The 20,958-nt window shown below is 33.9% G+C and overlaps 1 protein-coding gene across 5 annotated transcripts; it reads left to right on the top strand.

Annotated features, from left to right (window-relative positions):
- The first annotated feature begins 15,512 nt into the window (after window positions 1-15,512).
- Window positions 15,513-19,752, top strand: LOC8259282 (pentatricopeptide repeat-containing protein At3g53170). Of its 5 annotated transcripts, XR_007216509.1 has the most exons (5): window positions 15,514-16,034; window positions 16,719-17,814; window positions 18,121-18,196; window positions 19,133-19,344; window positions 19,450-19,752. XR_007216509.1 is itself a non-coding variant. In XM_002517733.4 (3 exons), exons 1-3 carry the CDS (start codon window positions 15,696-15,698, stop codon window positions 18,144-18,146), a joined length of 1,461 nt encoding a protein of 486 aa, XP_002517779.1. In that variant the 5' UTR covers window positions 15,513-15,695; the 3' UTR covers window positions 18,147-18,201. The 5 variants fall into 5 exon arrangements, 1 of the variants encoding a protein (XP_002517779.1); XR_001535120.3 differs by lacking the exons at window positions 19,133-19,344; window positions 19,450-19,752 and adding an exon at window positions 18,579-18,990 and having other exon boundaries at window positions 15,513-16,034; XR_001535121.3 differs by lacking the exons at window positions 19,133-19,344; window positions 19,450-19,752 and adding an exon at window positions 18,571-18,990 and having other exon boundaries at window positions 15,513-16,034.
- The last annotated feature ends 1,206 nt before the right edge of the window (window positions 19,753-20,958 follow it).

Below are 20,958 nucleotides of genomic sequence, written 5' to 3'. Positions count from 1 at the left end.
AATAATAGCAAATTAGATATTTTTAATTGTCTTTCTTAATTTTTTAGTATTTTAAAATTTTATTAATGTACTAATATAGAATTATTCTAAAATATTTATTAATTAATCTGATATTATATAAATTAACATTATCAATATAATTGATATTTCTACTTTTTATAATTAAAATTTTTTATATTTGTAAAAAATTAATTTATTAGCGAATAAACTATTTAAAATATTATTTTTAAAATTATAATTAGTATCTAATTAGAAAATTAATTTATCAATTAATATAATATTAAAATATAATTAATATTTTATTTTATAGGATAATCATTATCTAATTAGAAAATTAATTTATTGTTAATATGATATTTCTTAGGAATAAGAATTAGTATTTAATTAGGAATTTAACCTATTAATCAATAAATTAATAGAAAAAAATTATAAACACATAAGCTTGAATCTCGTGTGTCAAAAATAAGTACACGTGTCAAAATAAAAATTTTATGTGTAAAAAAAAGACACAATATCAGAAAAAGTTTAGGTTTCAAAATATTTATATATATATATTATAACTCCATATTAAAGGAAAGGAAGAAAAACAATTTTAACTCTTCTGAAAATAGGATTTCGCTTTGTTTTAGTTTCTCGCTTAACTATTTTTTTTGTACTTACTATTATTTTAAAAAATAGTAAGACAATATTAGCAAGTTAATTAACTAAACTGCTAAAAATTTAAATTATGAAATTAATTAAAATATTTTTACAATGATTGTATTATTTATCAGTAATTTTAAAAAGGTTAATCTATTTTGATTTGATGTAATTAATTGGTTTATAATCTAGGACGAAACCATCTTATAGATGAGGTTAATTGTCCCTCACACATTATGATGTACTGAAAAGAATAATATTTTGAATATTAATAACGTTTGTTTTCTAAATTTAGAGATTTTGAATATGTAAATTACTTTGTATGTAAATAATATAAGGATAGGATATATAATTCATAACCATTGAACCTTCAATATATAACATAAATAAATTCTCCCAAAATGCTTTGCTTTTCTATTTTGGGAGGATTCCCAAATGAACAATATGAAATCTTTCCGTATCTTATTTTATGATGCACAATTTTATTTATTTTTCTATTAATAAAATACATGTAATATACAAAAATATTAAAACAGAGTTCCTCTCACTTTTGGCATAGTAAGTCTCCAGTAAGAATTCCGCACAATAGACAATTGACTCAGTGGTAGAATGTGTCCCAAATAATCGTGTTTTGTATTTGGCTTGTGAAAATTTTCAACTATATGAATAGTTCAATTTGCTCATCGACGGAATCTTGAGATATGGGTGATCTAAGGCACATTAGTATGGCATACTTTTCTAAATCAAACCTGATTTGAAACAAATTTTTCTCCTTAAAAGGATAAATGGGCAATTCAAGTGAGATTCAATATAAATTTAACTTTTTATTCATTTATAGGGTCGGAGTCATCTAAGAAAACCATAATAAGACTTATTTTTCTTAGAATCTATACATTAATTAATAATTTATGAACAACTAACTCTCGAGTATGAGTTTAGATTCAACTGTAATTGATATTGGATCACAAGTTCTGACTTCGCTTTTGTCTATAGAACAGATTGTAGGAAAACTTATAACGCAAAACAACCTAGTTGCTTAACTTAAACTTAATGTGTCGATGCATAAATTGCACGTATCTATTTTATCTAGTATCCAGTAAAAGTAAAAGTGTGGAAAAAATTCTTCACAAAAGTGATAAATAACATATTACAACTTCTTTAAATAATATAGAAGGGCAGTAAGCTACACGTGCTAGTTGAGCAAATGAGCATAACGAAATCCTAACTAATCTTTATTTACAAAACTATTTGCACTCCCCCTTAAGATGTGCATATATGTTATATATACTCATCTTGGAAAGAAGGTAGTTAAATTGTGTAACGACCCAGAACCAAATCACATACACTTAATATAATTTCCACCCAATCACATACAAACATAAGAAGAAGAAATCAACAAAGAAAACCTAATTCTCAGTCTCAGGAGACATGATGCTCCACACGCTTGATGACTCATGGAAAATCACATAAATAATTCTCAAAATCTACCACAATTAGAAATCCAATTAAATCACAAACAGATTGTAGCACAAGATCTAAGAAAACCCCTTCTTTTTTTTATTCTTAGCACGTATTCTACTCAATAAGTAGTTAGGATCCCAGAAAATCACAAGCAAAAACCACCATAATCCGTTACGAATGTATGGCAAGATCATTTCAGCATATATACTGCTCCATAAGCTGTTGGGATTCTAGAAAACCACATAATCAACAATAATAATCCAAGACCATTAGTAAAACATTATAACTAGTTCCAGTACGAGATTCAAGTACTTGACCAAACCCTATCTACATCTTCCTTGTCTCAGACAATTCACACCCCCATTACATGTTAACCAACAGACATTTGCCAGGTAGCATACAAGCGTCATAGACTATATACTACTTGTAGATAGGTCAATATGGAGATTGTTAAGAATCAAGAAATAAGGTTATTAACATATAAACATATGATTATACTTAAAAATCATTTAACAAGTATTCAAAATATCTTCTTATGCCTTACAAGGCACACTTTCATATACATCACATAACTGCATACAAAATGCATCAAGAGGAGACTCCGCAAAACTGGCCCAACCTGACAGAACTGCTAAAAGCTAGACTTCGGATACAACCAACTGATGCACTACTATTTACAAACTTGAAAAAAAAATTTGGAGAGGGGTGAGCCTCCAGTTCGGTAAATAAATAATCAACATAATTTATATCACATACACTTAATACAATTTTCACCAATCACATAACTTATCATGATTTATAATTTACGCATAAGATCATACCATTCTACTCAATTCATTACAACCATCATAAAAACAATACAATTCAGCAATTATGGTTAGTTCTCACGGCTCGTGGATCCCATTTAATATGCTGCTCCACCTCATCCTCACCTATCGCACACGTAAGCTGCCCCGCCTCATCCTCACATTACATACTTATATATATATATATATATTCACAAGGGAATCCACCATTCACATGCGCATCACAATTCAATCATTTCACTTATATTATATTCAAGCAATAACAATTATTTCACCCAATACCAATAATTTCCATCTCATTCTTTCAAACATAACACGATATTAAGAAAACACAATCATTCGCGGAACATTTGATTAAATATATGAATATAGCAAATATTAACTATTTACTTACTCAAAATACACTTATTCCTTCAACATAGAAGAATCTCTTTTCTCCACAACTTCCTTTCCAGGCCTTTGAGTTCCTGTTAACACATTCATCAATTCACATTTTATGCATATTCCAAATATTTATGTAAATGCTAGTTCTAATGCATTACAATATCATTCCCTTTCTAATTCATAGGTCTAACTCTTCCTCTAAGACTCTCAAAAACTATTTTAATATCATGTAAACATGTTCCATCTAGCTATATAAAGACATTCCTATTGTCAAGATTAAGTGGAGTCATCATTCACCAGGAGAAGCAACTTGGAAAGTGGAAGAGCATATGAGATAGAAGTACCTGCATCTATTCCATAGTAATGTTGGTGAGTTGTTAAAATTTCGGGAGGAGGGGAGAGTTGTAACGCCTACATTTTCTCATCATACATGTTATGTGCATTTACATTTAATCATTGGGCATGGTGGTATATTAATAATAGACATATATTAATTATAAGTAGAGAATAAGAAGCATGATATTAGATTATTAATTTAGATAAGTTGATTAAGTACTTGGATTATGTGTATTAAGCCTTAAGACTTAATTGAACCAATAGTTGAAGGTTGGGTAAATAGATTGGACTTAAAAGATACAATTAAAAGTTAGTACCTATGTATGGTTAGTAAGAATTAACTTGGGATGATAAAACTAATTTTAGTAGGTGGTGGCATTCAGAGATGAATCTTGAAAATTGGACCATGAGCAAGCTTATTTTACCTCTTCATTTTTTTAAAATTCGTACATGGCCAAAAACTCAAAATTTAGAATAAGAGAGATGAGTGAAATACCTAGAAAAACTTAAAATTAAGATAGGGTTTTACCAACTATTGAAGAAGCCAACCTAAAGCTAAAGGATTTGAGCATATTAGCGACCCAAAAGCTGAAATTGGTGAGTTGTTACTTGAGTATTATTAATTTATCATTAGGGTTTTTTATTATAAATTGGAAAAACTTCAATTGATGCTTTCATTAATTAATTAAAGGTCTGATTATCATGAATTAGTAGAGTGTTGAATAATTACATAAAGATTAAGCTTGATATAATTTTAAGTATATTAAGACAGAAAACTGTCAAAATTCCAGCAACGTTGATGTTTTGTATTTTGGGTATAACATATGTTATATAAATTCAAATTGACCCCTTTAGTAGATGTGTGGTTCGAGGACGAACCAGGTGGAAGCTAGTGGGCATGTGACAGCCTGACCTAGAGAGCGGTCCGACGAGGGCGGGAAGTGGGTCGGGGCAAAAATAGGATGCCTAGACAATGAGCGGTTTTTAGCAGGCTTCTAGGATGGCAACACTCTAAGATACGGGGATATATGAATGAATCGAATTACACATCGAAATGGGGTGGGGGAATAGTTGATAACATATATGTAAAGAGATAGAACTAATCACATGAGGCGCCTTTTGATTATTTAGTTGTGGAGTCATAGGAACTCCAAAGTTAAACGTGTTTGGTTTAGAGAAATTCGAGGATGGGGGAACTCTTGGGAAGTTTTGGAACCTGCCAAAAGGGATAAAACCGTGAGGCTAGTGGAGGCTAAAGCGGACAATATCTCATGTGATATGGTTCCGAATCGTTACAAATAGTATCAGAGCAGGACCCCTTTAGTAGATGTGTGTTCGAGGACGAACCAGGCGGAAGCTAGTGGGCATGTGACAACCTGACTTAGAGAGTGGTCCAACGAGAGCGGGAAGTGGACGCTGGGGAAAAGATAGGATGCCTAGACAAGAAGCGGTTTCTCGCAGGCTTCTAGGATGGCAGCACTTTAAGGTACAGGGGTACATGAATGAATCGAATTACAAATTGAAATGGGGTGGGGAATGGTTGATAACATATATGTAAAGAGATGGAACTAATCACATGAGGTGCCTTTTGGTTATTTGGCTGTGGAGTCATAGAAACTCCAAAGTTAAACGTGCTTGGTTCAGAGAAATTCTAGGATGGGGGAACTCCTAGGAAGTTCTCGAACCCGCCAAAGGGACAAAACTGTAAGGCTAGTGGAGGCCAAAGCGGATAATATTTCATGTGATCTAGTTCTGGGTCGTTACAAACTGTCTAGGATTCAAAGCTTTTGTGCAGAAGTCAACAATCTACTCATGGTGTTAATATGAATTGGCTTAAAGACACTTTCAATAAATTTGTCTCTCATGAAGTGGCAATCAATTTCAATGTGTTTTGACCTCTTATGGCAGACATGTTATCATAATTCAGCTCAACACTTTCTTGATGCTTTACTCCCAAATCATTTAATAGAAACAAGATCCACAACACTTTAAATACTATAGAAGCCATTGCTATGTATTCTACTCCGTCAAACTTTTGGCCACTACATTTTTCTTTCTAGATTTCCAACTAACTTAAGCTTTTCCAAAAAAAAAATGCTAAAACCAGTTAAAGACTTCCTTGAATCCTTACAACCTACCTAGTCACTATTACAAAATGCTATCAACTTGAGCTCAAAGTTTGCAAGAAAGAAAATACTATGGCCTGAAGATTACTTTAGATATTTCAGCACTTTATTGTTAGAAAATCCTAATTAATATATAATAATAGCATAATGGAATAAAAAATTATTAAAAAAAGTTTAAGATTCAAAACACAAAATACCCAACATATCACAACTCTTGCATATACTATATCAAATTGTATTGCGCATAATCAAGTGCCTAGATCTATCTTAAAATCAATTAGGATTACCTGTTATAGTGCAAAAATTCAGTGAAAAAAATATTTTGGCTTCTTGGCTTTCTAGCTCTCCAACTATAAAGCCTCTAGTCCATCCACATAGAGATGTAGGAGCAGTATTGCAAAGATCTGATCTTTTTCTTTGTCAAACCCTTTTGCCAAAACCAAACCCTAGATTTGTTTTCTCCTATAGCCACTAAAATCTTTATAATATTCTTTTCTTAAAAGACTGTATTGTTTTATCTCCAGAGATATTTTTCTTGAGATATATCTTAAAAGAAAACCATAATATTAATTATTAATTAATACACTTATTAATTAATTAATTAATATATGATAAAGGTAAATTAAAAATTCTTTTAATTTTAACATTTAACCTCCTTTTAATAAATATATATTTATAATTTGATTTAACTATTTAACTAAAGTATAATTAATTTCTATAGTAATTACTAAAAATTTTCTACTTGCATTAGAATTAATTGTACTTTCAATTAGAGTCTCAACCAAATATAACTACAAGATATACATATCTTTCAAATTATAACTCCTATAGTTGAATCTAGATCACACCATATTCTCTTAGCTCTTTAGACTTCAAGTGTGCTAGCATTTTGCAGGTTATGCAAATCTAACTTATAATCTGCTCTTATTTCTCTTATTGTGTGTGACTTTCTAGGTTCGTTTTTAAATTGGCAATAAAAAATATTACGACACTTCCTAATCATTGATATATTGTATTCCCTTAATACCTTTAAAGTTTTCATAAGTTATGAGTGACAGCTAGCGTTATATCATGACTACACAGACTATGATGAAAAATAATTTTATAACCCCTTTTTCATTACTATTTATCAGTTACTTTAAAATAATCAGTTACTTTAACCACTTATATGAGTTACTTTAAAATATTTAAAAATTACATATTTTTTATTTTATAATTTTATACTAAAGATCCATTCAATCAGAATTTTCGTCAGAGAATCTTTAATTAGATTTAGTTTTATACTATTTGCTTCTTAATTTTTTTGTGTAATAGACGAATTGTCTTCTATATTTTATTTTTCTCATTAAAGTCCATTTATATTTTGAAAGTCAATGCAATTAAAAAACTAAATTAATAAAAAAATATAATTTGATTCTCAAATTCTTTTAGCAAAAGCATAATTCGAGTATAACAAAATAAATAATAAAAATAATATTTATTTTACTTTAATAATTTAAAATTAAATTATATGAATTTTTATTATTTTAATAAATATAAATATTTTTAAAATATTTGAATTTTACTAAAATTTAATTATATACTAGAAATCAAAATATAAAAAAATATTAATTTAAAATTTATGTATTGTCATGTCCTGAAAGCCAATCACGTGGTGTGAACAGTTAGGCTATTGTCATAGTCTTTATGTATTGTCATGTCCTGAAAGCCAATCACGTGATGTGAACAGTTAGGCTTCCTTGAAATGTGTAATGTACAAGCCCTGTCACTTAGTGTCTTGGGTGAGCCTCAAGTCCCTATTTAAAGAGGCCCTGGTTGTAATGAGGGGCAAACTTCCTTCCCTCTTCTGATAAATAAAATCTTTGTGTTCAAATACTCATGGCTTTCTGAGCTCTCTCTCTCTTCTCTGATCCTTTGGCAATGGTTCCTTAGTTAAGCTACGATATGTTTATTCTCGAATACGAAAGGGCTAGCTCGGTTCATCGGGATTTAAAGAACAAAGGACCCCTAGGCTAGGTGTGTCGTCTTGGTCGTAGTTTGCGATCCTTATCCAGCCTCGAAACTGCGGCGATTAAGAAGTTGCAACCTTCCAAATAGGAACTGGCAAATCCGTGGGTATACCATGAGGTTACAAAGGTTGTACTTGTGAACCAACCCCTCTACGGCGAAATAGGCACAAGGAAAGAGCAATAGACCGGACCAACCTACAAAAATGAAACGGTCCCCCCGTAACCAGTCATCCATAATATCAAATAAATCATTTTCGTCTTTGGCAAATTTACCAAGGGCTATAGTCATAGTGAATCCTGCTATTCAACTACTTCAACCATTTTCGAACACCTCATAGCATTTTCAGGGCCTTTGAAGCTTCTATCATTTATGTATGATTTGATTTCTTGTACACTGCCCTTTCTAATTTCTAATGGGTTTCGAAGAAAAAAATTATTTATCGGTCCATAACCTGACTTAGGTAAATTCATGAATTCAATTCGATTATTCTTTTTTATAGTCTTAATAACCATATGAACCATGAATTTTTTTATGACTTATCAAATCAATCAGATAGATGAATTTTTTAAAAGCACTGTTCAAGGAACAAGTGATCCCCCTCTCCTTACTAGTGGATCCTCAGACTTATTTCTCTCATTCTATCAAACTAATCTTATTCTTGGATCTTATTCATAAGATTTCTAAAAATCAATATTTTTACGTATTCTTCTAATTTCTATATGCATTAAACTGTTATAGTATCCTATATTTTATTATTTTATATTTTTACTCGTGCCTGGATAAGGATCGCAAACTACGACCAAGACGGCACACCTAGCCTGGGGGTCCTTTGTTCTTTAAATCCTGATGAGCCGAGCTAGCCCTTTCATATTCGAGAATAAACAGATCGTAGCTTAGCTAAGAAACCATTACCAAAGGATCAAAGAAGAGAGAGAGAGCTCAAAAAGCCATGAGTATTTGAACACAAAGATTTTATTTATCAGAGGAGGGAAGGAAGCTTGCCCCCTCATTACAACCAAGGCCTCTTTAAATAGGGACTTGAGGCTCACCCAAGACACTAAGTGAAAGGGCTTGTACATTACACATTTCAAGGAAGCCTAACTGTTCACACCGCGTGATTGGCTTCCAGGACATGACAATACATAAAGACTATGACAATAGTCTAACTGTTCACGCCACATGATTGGCTTCTAGGACATGACAATACATAAATTTACCTCAACTTTTGACAACTGTAACTGAAACACGACAACACTTAATGTATTACATAGAATGAGAGGGAGAGAGGTTCAAATTCTGCCAGTCTTCATTATTGACATCATCATAAAGATGTTTGTACCATGGACCAGTGTTGATGTCGTCTAGCTCTTCATTATCTTCTAGTGGCTGGGAATCTTGCATTAGTGCATCCTGCTGCTCTTGAAAGAGTGTGGGGTCATCCCGGGGTGTCGGCAATGTGGGAGATCGTGGCACAACATCCATCCATTGCTGTGTGCAGATGAGTGGAGTGGAAATGACCATGTCTTCCTACTGGTTCCTAACTCTGAGTGCAAGATCTAGTTCCGCTATAACCTGAGGTGCCTGATGTAGAGGCCAATCAATGGTTTTCCAATGGTAACATATATTTTGAGTGGCATATGCTCCTTCAATGACCTAGAAATAGGGCCTGTGGATAATGAAAATTACTCGATATTCTGATGCTCGAGTATTGTTATCAGTGAAAAGTTTATTTTCCTGGATTAATTTTAACAGGTCAACCTTCCACTGATATTCAGTTCGAAACCAGGTAAGATACTGCCAAGGCAATGTTCCATTATTGGTGTCAAGATTAAGGAATTATAGGAGGTCCATAAGAGGAACTTCTATTGCATAATAACAGAGGGTAGAGATGCACTATAAGAACCAAAGTTCTTCTTGTATCTGATGATGTGAGGAGGTGAGGTGATAAACCAATCTCCATGGGTGATCAGTGTAAAAGAAATTTGGACTCATTGGGATTTTGAAAGTTTGTTGAATGACGGAGAGGTAATGGAACATCATATTTCTGGCAAAATTACTGACTTGTTTTGAAGTCAGTCCTGGAGATAGGGTTGGAGGAGATGGTGGCTGAGTTGGCATGGATGAAGATGATCCTTTATTTTTGAGTGAGGCCATGAAGATGATTGGAAGATCAAAAGTGGACATCAGGTGAATCATTGGTTGGGGACTAGGCTTAGAAAGTTTGGATAAGAAATCTGAAATCACATTCTTTGTCCCTTTTATATGCTGGACTTCAAAGTCATATTTGTTGAACCAGGACTTCAATCTTAGCAATTGTGCTTCAGGAATAGTTTTCTGATTGAATTCAAGAATCTTTGGAAAACAGGAGTTGTCCATCCTTACAGTGAAATGTTGGCTGATGAGAAAGAATTCAAACTTTTTTATGTCGTATTTGACTGCAAGAATCTCCTTGTATGTTGAATGATAATGTGTCTCTGCTTTACAAAAGGTTCCTGATGCATATCCACACAACTTTTGCTTTTTGTCAAGATTCTCGACCAATATTGCTCCCCATACGTAGTCAGATGCATATGTTTAGAGTATTAATTTTCCTGTTGAGGGTATCGTCAGTGCAGGCGGATCCGGGGCCAGTTCTTTTAATTTCTTGACAGCTATAGTTTGCTCTACAGACCATGGAGGAGGATTCTTCTTTAGCATTTTTGAGAGATGACATGTATATTTGGACAAATGGGGCAGGACATCTCTGACATAGTTAAGAATTCTGAGAAATTGCTAGATCTGCTTTATTGAAAGATTCTCGTCAGGAAAATTTTTTAGTTCTTCAGTGAGATGGGGACCATAAGTGTATTGTCCATCTTTGAAATGCATGCTAAGAAATTCAATTTTCTTCTGTCCAATAATGCTCTTCTTTTCAGAAAGCATGATTCCATATTTTTGGACAATTGCCAGAAAATGCTGTAGAAGTTCATGATGAGCATCCTCTGTTTCTGAGAATAGTAGTATGTCATCAATATAAATTAGGGTCGAATGTAAAATGGGTTGAAATACTTGCACCATGGTCTTTTGGAACAGTGATGGGGCTGTTTTGAGCCCAAATGGCATGACCGTCCACTGATATTGGGCATTCAAAATGCAGAATGCTGTTTTATTCCCGTCAGCTGGGTTTATGCCCAATTGCCAGAAGCCTACCTTTAAATCAAACTTTGAATAGTATCGGGCTTTCTGGATGTAGACCTTGAGGTTTGAGATCCTTGGAAGAGAAAATTTGTTATCCTGTAGAAAATAGTTTAGAGGCTTGTAATCAATAACAAACCGCTTTTTTTCTCTAAGTTCCTCCGATCGTTTTTCAACATAAAATGCCTGGCAAGCCCACTGAGATGTTGTGGGTTCAATGAGACCTTGCTGAAGGAGCCCTAAGCATTCTGACCTGGCAAGAGCTAAATCTGATGGAGACATTCCAGGGTGGATCGCCCGGGTAGGATTCATATCTTCATTAAGTTTGAAAGGTAGCTTAATGAAAAATTGTAGGTTCTTCCAAAGTGGCTGAGGATGCTGAAAATGAGTATGTGATTCAGGACAAAATGATAAGAACTTTTCCCTGTATTCTAGGAAAGGTCCTTCTACATCTGAGATAGCAAACAGATTACTGGTATCTGTATATGGACGGAATTACCTCTTGAATTTAATACCTGTAGGGAGGATTTGTAACTTTGTAGCCTGATGATAAATGTCAATCCGATCAAGAGGTCCTTGTTTGGCAATTCTGATCCAATAACATACTTCCAGATAACACAATTTTGGAAAAACTGTATACCTATTCGTTGTCTTGTAATCAGGGTTGTCCTAAAAATCTCTCCATTAGCTGCCTTAAATCTATTCTCTTGGTATCGCCAACATTCTTGTGGAAGAATAGACGGGTTCATCATGCTTTTTTGTGCCCTAGTGTCAAAGAAAGCAATTACTGTCACTGGCTTGGCATATTTTGAAGGCAAGACCTGAACAGGCACATAAGGAATGAGAGGCTCTGGTTGAGCTGCAAATTGGGTAGACTCAGGAGCCAAGCTGGGAGATAATGGATACTGCATTACATCCGCTATGATGTTATCAATACTTTCCATCTGTAAATCCATCATTAGAGCTGGAATTCCTTCTGATCCTGAAGAAGAATCATCTTCCGATGAACTAGAATCTTAATGTATTTCTACTCTAAAAAGACTATCACTAGTCGGGACGTCTTGTTCAGAGAGGAGAGACTCAATATCTTCTTCGAAATCTTCTGGCAATGACAATGTCATGCTGGACCATCTTAATTGCCTTATTTGGGTTCTTAGGACTATTTTTTGCAAAATGTCCTTTCTTTTTGCAAATGTAGCATCTAGAGGACTTGGTGCTTTTTTTCTGAAGTAACGGAACTTCTTAAAATGAGTCTTGTTTCTCCTTTTGCTTTCTTTGTAATGTTTGGAAGAGGATTTGTATTTTTTCGTACTGGAACACCTTGAACATGTACAATTTGAAGATTTGCACTTGATTTTTATATGATCTCTATTACATGCCTGCTTTGTAAGAGTACCTTGAGACTGCAATGACTTGAAGAATTCTTGTAACTCACACAGTGTTTTGAGTGCTGCCAGTGTAAATTGCCATATTTCTCTAAAATTTATAGCATTTACTGCTCTTTTAGTTGCATTGATGGAGGAATGAATTTCAGGCTAAAGTTCTTCTGGAAGGGACGAAATGAAAGAATACTTTAAAGTATCATCACTTTCATTTCCGCTAATCGTATAATACAGCTTTGACATTGCCATATAATGCTTTTATAGATCCTTTTTCTTCAAAGAACAGCACCTTCGATCAAAGTACTCCTGCTTCTGCTGCTTGATAATCATATCAACATCTTCAAGAAATTGGTTGTGAAGTAATGCGATTGCTATAGCTGCTGAAGGCATAGTAGTGAACTGCATCTGCACATACTCAGATTGGTTCTAGAACCAATCTCTGAGACTTCTAGTAAACCTGGTGTTAGACTTAGTAAGGACCTTTTTTAGGCTAGCATTTTCGTAGGACATTTGTAAGTCGATCCATACTAGAAATTCTGACATCCTATCCTTCCATTTGAAAGGTGGAATATCATCCAATGTGAACCATGGTCCTGAGGAGGCACTAGGTTTGGGAGTCGATGTAGGCATAAAATGAGAATAATCATCAAGAGGATCTTCAACGATAGGTTCAGGTTGTGATTGCTGAGTATTCATTAAGATTTCTGAAATATCAGCCATTTCAGAATCTTCTGAAGTGTCAGAGTCATAAGCTCCAATCATCAACTATTGTGGTGCTTTGCTCTTATCTGGAGCTTGGGTTTTCTAGGCAGAAGTTTGTGGTCTTGCACTTAGATGGTGGAAAGTTCCAAAAGGTAACTTGGTCACTGGTTCTAATGGTGAAGGTGAGAACAGAGAGAAACCTTATCGGAAGGGAGGAGTCACAGTTGAGGATGATGAGGCTGCAAATGAAAATATAGGAATTTCTGGAGACATTTTCTTCAGATCATACTCAATCTGCTATATCTGACGTTTAAGGTTCATGATCTCTTTTTCCTTTTATCGGAAGGCTGATGACATCAGCTGAGGAGTTCTCAATTCCTTATCTAAAGCCTGGTATCTGTTTTGCAGAGAAGAATACAATTGGAAGACTTCTGTTGAATAACTATCAAGCTTTTGATCTATCTTGTGAGCCAAAATGGAGAGCTTGATCTAATTTTCCATTAATTTTCTTTAAATAAGAGTTCTGGACTATTTAATTAGAAGTCTGCCAATTCAGTACTTCTTCTGGCGGAGTAAGAGGCTCTAAAGTTCGTGATGAAATAACCTTTGAGGGGTTGATCTCAGATCTTTTATTTTCTGACTTCCCTAGAGGAGGGAAATCTTCAGGCTGGAACATGAAACTGTTTTAAGTTATTTGGGGTGCTTAGACTGCTGGCAAATCAGAGTAAATCTCCTGTCTGCAAGTAGTAGAAGGCTTCTGTCCAAAGACAATTCCTTTTTTAGCCAAAAAGATCTTCATCTCATCATAGGTAATGTCAAGGATGGTCTTTCCTTCTTTTGCAAGAAGTTTCAAAGCTTCCTTATACATAGGAAGAGGAGATTTATCATGCTTTTCTTTTTGCTGTTTTTTGTGGATGCCAATCCAAGGACCGTCTGGATCTCGGTCATCTTGCCTGGGTTTCTTGACTGAACACGGAGTCTCTGGAGACATGGCTCTTGAGGTTTTCCTCGGGTGTTGAGAACACGATTCAGCAAAATAAAGGTCATCTTTGCAGGTGCAGCCTGGTTCACATATTTCTAGGTCAATATCCCAGATAAAATGTCCCTTAATCCTTGCTGTGTAGATATGATGACCAGAGGATTGGAAAGAATGAATGGGGATCTTCTCTAGAGTCTGGACCGAAAGTTTGAATCATCAAGCTCTGGAAAATAGAGGGAGCAGAAGAAGATTCTTCTGTTTTTATAAAAATTATTTTCACAGTACCATCCTTTTGTGTGACAAAAAGAGGATCAGTAGCTTGAACAGGCTTGGTTTGAGATGCATGGAGTTTCTCGTAATTTGTCACTCATTCATTTGGAATTAGCTTCTGTAGATCTTCTCTTTCCAGCTGCCTTGGGGCTTGAACTATTGTAGGGACTTGGCCAGAATCTGCCATGATAAATAAGGCATCAGAAGTGGCTTGGAAGCCTGGGATTTGTAAATTGAAGGCATGATCTTATAGTCTGTAGACAATTTGGTGGTGCAGGGTTGTGGAGAGAGCATCAATCACTTGGTTAGCTCTAGTGATTTGAACTTGGACTTTGAGTGCAGTGGACAAGTAAGGATCATTAAGAGATAAATTAAAATTTGGGAAAAAAGTCAGGACAATACTTCTGGTGTTAAGTGTTGTGATAATAGTCCCGATCACTGCATGTTTGTATCTGAGGTACCTGGTGTCCAAGAGAGACATCCAGGCCGTAACAAGTAAACCCATTCTGCCATAATAAAAGAGTACGAGCTTGACAGTTCCAAGATGGAGATGAGTGTACCCCTGTTTCTTCCACTGCTCTATAAAGGAAGTGGGGATCTCCAGAGTAACATACTGTTCCTAAATGGTGGAAGTAAGGGAACATTGTGAAAGTGAGGAAGATTTGACATACTCTTTAACAGACAATGGTTGCTTGTGAATGATCTGGTTAAAAGTCTTTCAAATAAAGTTTTGCTTCTTGAAAATGTTATATGATGGGCACAAGGGTGTTTTCTATTTGGACATTTTCAAGAATATGAGAAATCTCCACAAGGTGGTCTATCTTATTTGATACAGTCTTTCTATAAGAAGGGGAGAGTTGTAGAGTAGAAGTATGAGTAGTGATTTCTGAAGTCATGTTGGCCAGGTTCTCTTCTTAGTAACCTAAGGCTCGATACGAAATCGCCGGTAGAATCGCTATTCCTCGACACTACATGTCAGAAGTCGAGGTTTGGATAAGGATCACAAACTACGACCAAGACGGCACACCTAGCCTAGGGGTCCTTTGTTCTTTAAATAAAAAAAATTAGATAAGGGATTTTAATATAATAAATAAATTATAATAGATAAGTTATATTATTATATCAAATATTATGAGACAAATAGTATAAAAATTTAACTGTTATTTAATATAAATTTTGACCAAAAAAATTATTTAATATAAAATTATAAAATAAAAAGACAAAATATTATAATTTTTAAATATTAAGAGAAAATTAGTGGTTGAATTATTATTAGGATTCCTACACGTTGCTGCCAACCGTTAACGGTTACCTCCGGCAACAGCCAATACATCTCCCGCCAATTTATTTCTACTGAAAACGAATCCTTTCCGTGTCTACAAACTCAGAATTCAAACACCATTTCCAATTTCTCGCTCTTGCAGAAATGCACCCGCATCCAATCTCTTACACGAACTTATATTGGTCATACTCCATCTCTACACCACCCACCATCCATTTGATAAAAGTCCTCAAAGAACGAAACTTTCATAGTGACCCACCAATTCTTGGTATTCATTCATCCAACTTGAGCTCTGACCTGATTCCAGTGGGCCCTAAGAGGCATACTAAGAAGGAGTTGTCTCGGTTTCTGAGGACGGATGCTGCTATAAAGGCTATAGAGCAAAAGGCTGACTCGAGTAAGTATAATAGGCTTTGGCCTAAGGCTGTCTTGGAGGCTCTTGATGATGCTATAAAGGAAAGGCGCTGGAAATCTGCTCTTAAGGTTTGTGGGTTATGGTAGTTTCTTCGTTTATGTGTGTGTTTGTTTTAATTATTGTAAGCTCCGTGTATGATTTATAGACGATTATTATCCCACTAAAAGTAAGCTCCATGGAAGACATGTTAATGATTAATTACTTTTGTATTTGTTCTGTTGTTATTATGCTTAATTTGTCTCTTTTCTTTCAGGTCATTCTTTTCGGTATTTATTTTTAGTAAGTCATGAGCAAGATTTCAATTTAGTTGAATCTTGCAAAATCATGTTATTATTTGCATTATTTCATTTTAGCAACTATGTGCTTCCTAGATACAGTAATGACTAAATAGAAATCATTTTAATGAGTTCTTGCATTTTTTAGATTTTCCAAACACTCTCGTTAATGAAATGCTTCCTGTGAAAGTCTTGCTGCTTCTGTTTCTTCTTTCATTAATGACTATTTGCTATAATATGATTTAGGCTGCTAAGCTGGAGTCTGAACTGAACTTATGATAATTAATTTGCTTTTATAATGCATAAATCCATTCCGTGGTTGTCAAATTCAACTGCTGCATTGCAAATGCTAAAAGTTGAGTGCTTCCATGTCCATATTATTAATGATTTTTTATATTTTCTCTTATAATGTATACATGCATGACTTCTCAAGTCTTTAAAACTACTCCTGGAATGAAAATGCATGTCTTCTTTTAGATTTTCGAGCTTCTTCGTAAACAACACTGGTATGAGCCAAGATGCCAAACATACACAAAGTTGTTGATGATGCTTGGTAAGTGCAGGCAACCTGAGGAGGCTAGGCTGCTTTTTGAGGTCATGCAGACTGAAGGCCTCCGACCCACTATTGATGTTTATACTGCTCTTGTTAGTGCTTATGGAGAAAGTGGCCTACTTGCCAAGGCATTTTCAACTGTTGATGAAATGAAATCAGTCAGTGACTGTAAACCAGATGTATATACCTATTCTGTCCTAATAAATATTTGCACTAAGCTCCATCGCTTTGACCTGATTGGAAGAATTCTTTCTGAGATGTCATATCTGGGAGTTGAATGCAGCACCGTCACATTCAACACTATTATCAATGGATATGGTAAGGCTAAAATGTTTCGAGAAATGGAGAACTCACTGACAAATATGATTGAAATTGGCAACTCAGTTCCAGATCTTTTCACATTTAATTCTGTCATTGGGGCTTATGGGAACAGTGGCCGAATCGAAAAAATGGAGAAGTGGTATAATGAATTTCAGCTAATGGGAATAAGCCCAGACATTAAGACATTTAATATCCTGATAAAATCATATGGAAAAGCAGGCATGTATGAGAAGATAAACTCTGTTATAGAATTTATGAAGAAAAGGTTCTTCCCTCCAACTGTTGTCACTTATAATATTATTATTGAGACATTTGGAAGGGCTGGTGACATTGAGAATATGGATGAGTACTTCAAAACAATGAAGCATCTGGGAATGAAGCCTAATGCTATTACCTATTGTTCTCTTGTTAGTGCTTATAGCAAAGCTGGACTTCTTATGAAGGTTAATTCAATTTTAAGACAAGTAGAGAACTCTGATGTAGTACTAGATACCACTTTCTTTAACTGTATCATCAATGCCTATGGTCAGGCTGGTGATGTAGATAAAATGGCTGAATTGTTTCTGGAAATGAGGGAAAGAGAATGCATGCCTGACAATGTTACTTTTGCAACGATGATCCAAGCCTATAGAGGGCAAGGAATGACTGAAGCTGCTCAAGCTTTGGAAAAAATGATGCTTGCAGCAAAGGGAAACTCAGGTATCTGATGCATTCAACATTTTTATAGTATTCCTGTTAAAACTTCCCTACAGGATATAAGTGCTATGCATTTAATTTATGCTTGGAGATTTTCAATTCACTGTATTTTGTTGTTTCATACTTTTTTCTTTTTTCCTTGATTGTCCTCATTTTTAGTTTCAAAGAATTAAACAATCAAGATTGCCTAGTACTTAACCTGGGAAGACATTTTTTCTTCCTTCTTCTGAATTATAACATTGTTTAACTGTGATGAAAACATGTTAAAAGACTCATGGACACAGCTTACCACTTCTTGTATTTATTCAGGAGGAACATGGATGATTGAAGCCTAGCTGAGGAGAGACTTGGAAAGAGATTTTCCCTGTGGCTGCTTCTGCAGTAGGTAAGGTTGTCATTTCCAGTGCTTGCAGATTAGTTTAAACTAATGCTCTTAAAGGTTGAAATGAAAAGCTTGCCATATATATATATATATATGTGTGTGTGTATGATACATAAAGGAAGGAAAATGAGAAGAAAGTGAATCCATAGGCTCCACCGAAGGGCACATGTGAATAGGGACATTTCGGAACAATCTCTAATGTCTATGCCAATGTGAATGTTGATTGTATTAGGTATCTAAAATATGTTGTAGCAATTAGGAGTTTGGGATACAAGAATATGATAAAGTTATTTTAGAAAGGGTTGTTTACTTGTAACTTTACTATATAGAGGTCAGCAAATTCTATAACCAGGATGTATTTGACTTGGGGATTCTAGTTCTGCAGAAAAAGCACGAATTTAATCTTAGTTGAGTGAGTAGCAAGACTGTGAAGGCAAAACAAATTGGACGGAGAAGTGACTAGGAAAGCTTCGCAATCGAAATGTTTGATTACTGTGGGAACTCTAAGCGGAATGAGATGCAGGCAATTGGTTGAATTAGTCTGAAGATGTATTGGCCAAAATAAGTCAGTTTGAACAAATCCCTGGTTCTTACTGTCAAACTATTTAGATAGATTTCATGATAAGCTAGCATGTCTTTTCTTTTCATTTTCTATTAATTCCTGCGAAACTGTTGGCTATCATGAGAACTTTAGAGCTTTCTTGGGTCTCAATTCTCATGTCTGGTGCTCAAAATGTTCTGAGTTGACATTTAACCCTGGCCAAGGCATTAATTCAAAGACATTTATTTGGTTTTAATGTTGAATGGGCGATGACCTTATTGAAGTGAGCCTTCCTGGAACCTGCAATCCTTCAAAGTTCTAAATTTTTCTTTTCTTTTTTATTTATTGACATGCAACTTGTATATTTACATGGTTCTGCATTCATATATTTGCAACAGGGGGGTAATTTCTTCTTTAATCAACCTATGCTTACTTCATAAAGCATATACAGCCATCTTTCACTTCATGAGGCAGTCAATAGGCAGTTCTAAGTCTATCAGTTCCAAGTCTGTTATACTTCTTCCATTTGATGACGCCAATCTGCATATTCTACTATCGGAAACTGTATTTAGATTTGGTACAAAGTCAGACTGGAGTTCCATGAGGGAAGGTTTGGTACATTCTTGTGCTTCACTCTATATAAGCAATGAATAAACAAGCACATTTTCTTTTGGTCTCATCCCACTCCACTACTTGCTGCTTAAAATGCAAGCAGTTTGAATAGCTTTCCAGGTAACTGCGTCTCGACCTTTTCAACACCAGATGGCCAGGTTCTGGCAGAAAAGATGAAGGAGATATAGATAAAAGACAGGATTTGACTGTGAAATACAATCAACTCATATACAATATTTCTCTTGTTGATATATAGATTCACATGTACTTCTGTTCTTGCAAATTACTGATTTCATGCAATATCATACACTCTTAAACAATTTGAAGATGGACACGGTCCTATTTGATTGGATTAAAATGGTCTGCGTTGTGGGTGAAAATACATGAAAAGAAATTGTTTGTTCGAGCAATGAACTTGGTATTTCACACAGGAGCTTGAAGTAATTAGTTGGCGGAAAGAAAAACTTTGAATCAGAGAAAAGCCCACCAAGTGACTCTAGTTGGGCTCAGTCTTGAATTCATGCTTTGGTAATTTTAAAAACACAGTAAATATTATCAAATGTGTAATGGGGAGTAATTATATATTTATTTAATTTTATCATAATGATAATAGACTTGCATTGTATTACTTTGTGTTTGTTTCAAGTTTTATGCGGAATTCAATTAATAATTGAATGTTTAATAAAATTTAGTTGCAAATGAATTAATCTGATGTTCGTTATGGTATATAACAAATATAAATTTATTTTAAATTAGATGGATTTTGCGCTTGATTTTTAAGTGTGAAATTCAATTAAAAATATTGATTTTGATAAAAAGGTCCTTTGTTGTAATTTAAAAGTTTAATTTTTAATATCTGTAATCGGTTTGAGTTTTATATATATGGGTAGTGAGTATTTATTTAATATTATTATTTTACTTGCAATTTTAGTTTCATATGATTAATTTAAATTTTATTTATTTATTTAGTGTTATTATTTTATTATAATAGGTTATTTCATTAATTTTATCTTTTAATTGCATATATATTTATATATATCTAATGAATTTATTAAGTGGATATCCATTTTGTTATCCAACTTTATCTATAAAAATCAACTTTTAGTAGATAGAGTGCCTAATAATTGATTGGTATTATAAATTATATTTATAAATACAAAATATAGAGTTTAACTAGAGTACCATTATGATACTCTACCATTATACAGTTTATTTTTCAACTCTAAAAAATCAATCGGTATTATCTTATATAAATTTATTATATATACTCTTTTATTAATTTATATTATTGGTGAATTTATATATAATTTCTAATTATTTATATATATTAAAATTATGTAAGTAAATCTCATAGTTGTCAAGTATTATTGATTAAATTTTAAAAAATTTAAAAATAGATAAAACAATATTAATAAATAATAATAGATATTTAGTTGATTGATAACTAACCACTATGTTTTTTTGACAAAAGCATCAATTTTCATTCCAAGCAAAACGAGAGGAGATGAACCATTTACAAACCCAATAGCTCATTCAACCATTGATAATGATTGAAAAAGTCCAACCAAGAGTCGTTACAAGATAGGGCCTTCTTAGCCAGCAAATCGGTTGT

This window comes from Ricinus communis, chromosome 6 (assembly GCF_019578655.1).
Source record: "Ricinus communis isolate WT05 ecotype wild-type chromosome 6, ASM1957865v1, whole genome shotgun sequence".
Taxonomy (NCBI): domain Eukaryota; kingdom Viridiplantae; phylum Streptophyta; class Magnoliopsida; order Malpighiales; family Euphorbiaceae; genus Ricinus; species Ricinus communis.
The sequence above is the reverse complement of the archived record's forward strand: the minus strand, read 5'-3'. Positions and strand labels throughout refer to the sequence as shown.

Coding starts and splice junctions, on each gene's coding strand:
- LOC8259282 (XM_002517733.4), top strand. CDS start 15,696: ATGCACCCGCATCCAATCTCTTACACGAACTTATATTGGTCATACTCC. Junction 16,035..16,718: donor GCTGGAAATCTGCTCTTAAG/GTTTGTGGGTTA, acceptor GTCTTCTTTTAG/ATTTTCGAGCTTCTTCGTAA. Junction 17,815..18,120: donor TGCAGCAAAGGGAAACTCAG/GTATCTGATGCA, acceptor GTATTTATTCAG/GAGGAACATGGATGATTGAA.